At 43.5% G+C, this 6861-nt stretch overlaps 1 protein-coding gene across 1 annotated transcript; it reads left to right on the forward strand.

Moving 5' to 3' along the window:
* The first annotated feature begins 1168 nt into the window (after positions 1-1168).
* LOC148134821 (uncharacterized) lies at positions 1169-6602 on the forward strand. The gene is made up of 2 exons (XM_087985396.1): positions 1169-1266; positions 5960-6602. Exons 1-2 carry the CDS (start codon positions 1169-1171, stop codon positions 6600-6602), a joined length of 741 nt encoding a protein of 246 aa, XP_087841522.1.
* The last annotated feature ends 259 nt before the right edge of the window (positions 6603-6861 follow it).

The following is a 6861-nucleotide window of genomic DNA, read 5'->3' on the forward strand; positions in this document are numbered from 1 at the left end:
ATCTGATCAAGATCCTGTTGCAATCTGAGGTAACCTTCTTCGCTGTGCACTAGACCTCCAATTTTTGTGTCATCTGCAAACTTACTCTCCATACCTCTTATGCTCACTCGAGAATGTACGTAGTCCTACAGTTGTGGGCTCACCAACCTCGGACAATGAAGGCCAACATGTCGTTTGTCTTTCTAACATGTTACTATCCTGCAGCACCTTCATTTTGGATTTCAGTGACCTCTGGACAAGGACATCCACAGAGTCATAGCTTCATACAGTACGGAAACAGACCCCTCGGTGCAACTCGTCCATACCTAGCAGGTTTCCCAAACTAAACTGGTTCTAATTCACTGCATTTGGCCAGTATCCCTCTGAAAATTTCCGAGTCATGTTTCAATCCGAATGTCTTTTAAATGTCGTAAATGTACCTGCATCTGCCTCTTCCTCTGGCAGTTCAATCCACACATGAACCAGCCTCCGTGAGATAATGTTGCCCTCAGACCCCTTTTAAATCTCTCTCCTCTCACCTAAAGACTGTGCCTTCTAGTCATCAAACCTGGATATTTTATGCTTGATACATCCATCCAAATTGTTGAACTGTGTTGTGAATAACTGGACCTACACCAGGGTCAGTTTGTGATCAGTGCGTAATACTGGGAACCTGTGCAATATCCTGTGGGACATATAAATCCTTTATTGGTACTATTAAAGCACACATCATTGTGGACATTTTCAAGGTCCTGTTGTACTTGGAGTCTGAAGTTGGACTCCTCCTCTGCTGCGCTATTCCAGCAACACATTTTTCAGCTCTGATATCCAGCATCTGCAATCCTTACTTTCTCCTAAACATCTCCTCCACCTACCCCCCAAGAGAGCCGTGGACCAACTGCAACTATTCTGAAAGTTTGGCTAGGTCCTATAACTACTGGCAGAAACTCCAATCTTCACCTGTAAATCGTGCCCCTCGGAGATAACCAGAACTTCTGCTTAATTAATGGGCAAGTACCACCCAGGACGGTAGAGAGACATTTTCTGTTTGCCGACGTGTGTGTCCCTAGATGTCTGTCACTCTTTTGCCAATGTCGTATGAATTGATCAAGTTGCTTTTTTTTCATACTTCTCAGTTTTTTCTGTGTTTTCGTTATAGTACAGTTAAAGGTTGCTGACAAATCTCAAAATGCAGCCGCTCTGCCTGTTCCTGTTGGTGCTGCTCACAATCCCCATGTCAGATGCGGCTGTACTGGATAACCGTGCCTTGATTGGCATTATTCACCGGTGAGTGTCAGTGAAACAGACCTTTGCTGACCAGCTCTCTAAGCTGGGGGCTGTGCTCAATCTGAAGTCAAATCAGAGCCTGGTTGCTTGGAACAGCCTGGTAATAAATGGAGAGAACACAGCAGGTGTAGGGTTTGCTCTGCAGCTGTGGGAAAAAGTCTCAATCAAATACCCATGATCTTTATTACAATGTGTGGAAACTATCACCAGATTTCCCGGGGTCACATCACTGAGAGTGAAATCGATTGCATCAGCTGACCCCGAAATAAAGGAGAGAGTGAAATAAATCGGAGTGAGGTTTGGAGAAAATGCCCAAATCCCAAACACAGGCAATATTTTACTGTTTACTGAATCATCTCACTCACCTCTCAGTTTCGCCTTTGGCTCCTTCTGCCGCCTTCGCTATTATTCCTATTTCTTGTTGGTCTGCAAGTCATTTTCTTCTCGTTGTCTCTTTCTTCTGTTCCCTTGTTTTTTAGTTGCTCTACACCTTGTCCATACACCCCAAACATTTTCTGGTTTATAATTCTTCCAGAATATTCCTGTTAGGGTGAAAGGAAAGGCTGGTAGGTGTCGGGAATGCTGGATGACTGAGGAAATTTGAGGGTTTGGTGAAGAAAAAGAAGGAAGCATATGTCAGGTATAGACAGAACCGATAGAGTCAATCCTTAGAAGAGTATAAAGACAGTAGTAGTATACTTCAGAGGGAACTCGGGAGGGCAAAAAGGGGACATGAGACAGCTTTTGCAAATAGAATTAAGGAGAATCCAAAGGATTTTTACAAATACATTAAAGACAAAAGGATAACTAAGGAGAGAATAGGGCCCCTCAAAGATCATCAAGGTGGCCTTTGTGTGGAACTGCAGAAAATGGGGGAGTTACTAAACGAGTACTTTGCACCAGTATTTACTGTGGAAAAGGATATGGAAAAGATAGACTGTAGGGAAATAGATGATGACATCTTGAAAAATGTCCATATTACAGAGGAGGAAGTGCTGGATGTCTTGAAACATATAAAAGTGAATAAATCCCCAGGACCTGATCAAGTTTCCCCTAGACTTTTGTATCTTTCCCCTCTCACCCGAAACCTATGCCCTCTAGTTCTGGACTCACCGAACCCAGGAAAAAGACTTTGCCTCTTTACCCTATCCATGCCCGTCATAATTTTGTACACCTCTGTAAGATCACCCCTCAGCCTCCAACGCTCCAGGGAAAACAGCCCCAGCCTGTTCAGACTCTTTATGTAGCTCAATTCCTCCAACTCTGGCAACATCGTTGTACATCTTTCCAGAATTCTTTCAAGTTTCACAACTTCTTTCTGATAGGAAGAAGACCAGAATTGCACGCAATATTCCAACAGTGGCCCAACCAATGACCTGTCCAGCCGCAACATGACATCGCAACTCCTGTACTCAATACGTTGACCAATAAAAAACATACCAAATGCCTTTTTCACTATCCTATCTACCCGCGCCTCCACTTTCAAGCAGATATGAATCTGCATTGCAAGGTCTCTTTTTTCAGCAACACTCCCGAGGATATTACAATTAAGTGTGTAAGTCCTGCTAAGATTTGCTTTCGCAAAATTCAGCACCTCGCATTTATCTGAATTAAACTCCATCTGCCACTTCTCAGCCCATTGGCCCATCTGGTCAAGATCCTGTTGTAATGTGAGGTTACACTCTTCGCATTCCACTACACCTCCAATTTTCGTGTCTTCTGCAAACTTACTAATTATATATGGACTTCAGTAAGGCGTTCGACAAGGTTCCCCATGGGAGACTAGTTAGCTAGTTTAGATCTGATGAAATACACTGAGAACTAGCCAACAGGACATATAACTGGCTCAAAGTTTGAAGACAGAGGGTGGTGGTGGAGGGTTGTTTTTCAGATTGTGTCCTGTGACCAGTGGAGTTCCACAAGGATCGGCGCTGTGTCCACTACTTTTTGTAATTTATATAAATGATTTGGATGTGAGTGTAAGAGGTATCGATAGTAAGTTTGCAGATGACACCAAAATTGAAAGTGTAGTGGACAGCAAAGAACGTAACCTCAGATTACAACAGGATCTTCATCAGATGGGCCAATTGGCTGAGAAGTGGCAGATGGAGTTCAATTCAGATAAATGCGTGGTGCTACATTTTGGGAACGCAAATCTTAGCAGTACTTGTCCACCTTATGGTACGGTTCGAGCGCTATTGCTGAACAAAGAGATCTTGGAGTGCAGGTTCATTGCTCCTTGGTAATGGAATTGCAGGTAGATAGGATAGTGAAGAAGGTGTTTGGTATGCTTTTCTTTATTGGTCAGAGTATTGAGTACAGAGATGGAAGGTCATGTTGCGGCTGTAGAGGACATTGGTTCGGCCACTTTTGGAATATTGCATGCAATTTTGGTCTCCTTCCTATCGGAAAAATGTTGTGAAACGTGAAAGGATTCAAAAAGGATTTACAGAGCTGTTCCCAGGGTTGGAGGATTTGAGCTATAGGGAGATGCTGAACAGGTTGGGGCTGTTTTCTCTGGAGTTTCTGAGGCTGAGGGGTGACCTTTTCGATGTTCATAAAATTATGAGGGACATGGATAGGATAAGTAGACAAATTCATATTCCTGGGGTGGGGGAGTCCAGATCTAGAAGTCATACGGTTAGGGTTAGAGGAAGAGATATTAAAGAGAGCTAAGGGGCATTTTTTTAACACTGGGGTGGTACGAGTATGGAATGAGCTACCAAAGGAAGTGGTGGAGGCTAACACAACTGCAACATTTAAAATGTGTCTCGATGGGAATACGAATAGGAAGGGTTTGGAGGGATATGCGCTGGCTGCTGGCAGGTGGAACTAGTTTGGGTGGGATATCTGGTCGGCATGTACCGGTTAGACAGAATGTTCAGTTTCCGTGCTGTATATCTCTATGACTCTCTGACGTCCCCTTCCAGTTGACTGTTCCTGAAGCTCTCATTCTGTCTCTCTGTCTCTCCCCCCGTCTCTATCTATTTCCACCCGTCACGTGTGGCATGGGGCATCGATTAGGGCATCAGTCAAATGACATTAACATGAAGATACAGTGGAGAAGGCTAGTGGCACTCTGTGATTCATTGCAGGAGGATTTGTACAAAAATAAGTAACAATGTTCTGCTCTCTGTCACATTACCCTGATTCTCTCTTTCAACCTCTCGCTAATCGCGGAGTTTACTACAACACTGGGACAGGGAAATACAATAAATCAACATTGACCTTCCGATGCAAATTGTTGAAATGTGAATTGTTGACTTTTACGATGTGTCCAATATAATGGGCATTGTTCTGAGTAACTCGTCTCAAACTTGGCCCACTGACATTGCACAGAGAATGTTTCACCCAAAGTCCGCCCCTTAACTCACACCCTGACTTTACCCCTTTCAGTTTCCTCCGAGCAGGTAAGCACCGGGCGTTTGATTCTGGGAGAGGACATTTTGCCTTCCAATCTTCACCTGCAAATCATACCCATGGGAGATAATCAGAACTTCTGCTGAATTACTGGGCAAGCACCACCTAGGACGATAGACAGACATTTTATGTTTTCCGACACGTGTGTCCCTGCATATCTTTCATGCTCTTGCCAATGTAGTACGAATTGAACAAGTTTTTTTTTCATACTTTTCAGATTTTTTCTGTGTTTTCCCTACAGTACGGTTAAAGGGTGCTGACAAATCTCAAAATGTGGACACTCTGCCTGTTCCTATTGGTGCTGCTCACAATCCCCATGTCAGATGCGGATGTACTGGATGACCATGCCTTGATTGTCATTGTCAATCGCTAAGTGTCAGTGAAACATATCTTACCTGACCATCTCTGTAAGCTGGGGACTGTGCTCAATCTGAGGTCAAATCAGAGCCTGGTTGCCTGGAGCAGGCTGGTAATAAATGGCGAGGACACGGCAGGTATAGGGAGTGCTCTGTACCTGTGGGAAATAAGTCTAAACACATTAACTCGGACTCTCATTACTCCCAGAGGAAGGGACTTCCAGGCAAATTATTACCAGATTTCCCGGGGTCATATCTCTAACAGTGAAATCGATAGCACCCGCTGACCCCGAAATAAACGAGAGAGTTTCCCTTTGCTTCCTTTGCTATTATTCCAATTTCCTTTCAGTCTGCAAGTCTTTTGTTCTGTTTGTCTCTGTATGCCCCAAACATTTTTCCAGTTAACAATTCTCCTAGGATTCTCCCTACCTCCAGCTCCCACTGATTGCACCTGTAGCTCTCATTCTCTCTCTCTCTCTTTCTCTCTCCCCGTCTCTATTTATTTCTAACCATCCCGTGTATCATGCGGCATCAAGTAGTGCATCAGTCAAAGTAACTTAAAGTGAAGTTAGAGCGAGTTATCAAGAAGGCTTGTGGCATTCTCTGATTCATTGCAGGAGGATTTGTACAAAAATAAGTAACATTGTTCTGCTCTCTGTCAATTACCCTGATTCTCTCTTTAAACTTCTCACTGATCCCAGAAATTACTACAACACTGGGATAGGGATACAAAGTAAATCAACATTGACCTTCCCATGCAAGAACTTGAAATGTGAATTGCAGGGTTTCACGTTTTCTTTAATATGATGAGCATTGTTCCAATTAACTCATCTCAAACTGTGCCCAATAACACTGCAAAGAGAATGTTTTACCCAAAGTCTGTTCCTTGACTTACATCCTGACTTTACCTCTTTCAGTTTCCGCAAAGCAGCTGGGCACCAGGTGACCGATTATGGGATAGGACACTTCGTCTTCCTGGTGGCTTTACCTGCTTCCCAGTGCAACAGACTTGTAGAATTGAACCTCAGCAGATCAAGACATACTTTCATTAACGACGATGTGAACATTTTCCTGAACTCCCTACGTGGAAATTACCTCACTGTCTTCCTGAACAGCGGCTGTCGTTGCTCAGAAAGTAAATTGCTGAACCCCGCCGAGATCAATGGGCACCGCACCGCGGCTCAGCTTTTCCAAACTCTGCTGAATAACAGAACCCAGCACAATAACCAGCCAGTGGGCTGTATCATTCTCTTCACCACCTACAGCCCATGTCTAGATGACTGTTTCAGTAACACGGGAAATTGTGAGATCATCCGTGCCTTGCAAATTTCCCCATTTCGGGACATATGGACTGAACCAGACATTCACAAGTATTTTGTCTTCGGTAAAATATTTGCACATGATGCAGATCAGAGCCGACACCAGGATATCCGTGAAAAGGTGGCTGCAGTGGAGAATACCGGGTTTCATGTCAGAAAGTGTGATGGAAAAAGCCTATTCACATGTAGAGAATCCTTCACACCAGAATACTGCATTGAACAGGCTCCAAAAATTGATTAAACATAATAAGGGATCTGGGAATTTCTGTAAAGGGGTGCCGTGTCTGTTCAAATGCATCTATCACATTTCAAATCAGTATAATAATCTGAATTTACTAACTTACACTGATATCCTTTCTGCTTGTCATTCAATGAATCAAACCAGATGTGATCACAGATAAAAAGTCAATTATCCACTCAATAAATTCAAGAAACCCTCACAGTCAAAATCAATTGCACTCACAACGTATTTTTCCTGTCCATCAACACATCTGCAAATG

This window comes from Chiloscyllium plagiosum, unplaced genomic scaffold (genome assembly GCF_037043375.1).
Source record: "Chiloscyllium plagiosum isolate Xiang-an unplaced genomic scaffold, Cpla_swu_hap1 HiC_scaffold_52, whole genome shotgun sequence".
NCBI classification, from domain to species: Eukaryota; Metazoa; Chordata; class Chondrichthyes; order Orectolobiformes; family Hemiscylliidae; genus Chiloscyllium; species Chiloscyllium plagiosum.

What these genes read in the sequence shown, in the direction of transcription:
- LOC148134821 (XM_087985396.1), top strand. Translation starts at nt 1,169, where the DNA reads ATGCAGCCGCTCTGCCTGTTCCTGTTGGTGCTGCTCACAATCCCCATG. An exon ending in TTGATTGGCATTATTCACCG is followed by an intron (nt 1,267 to 5,959) that starts GTGAGTGTCAGT and finishes TACCTCTTTCAG; the next exon opens with TTTCCGCAAAGCAGCTGGGC.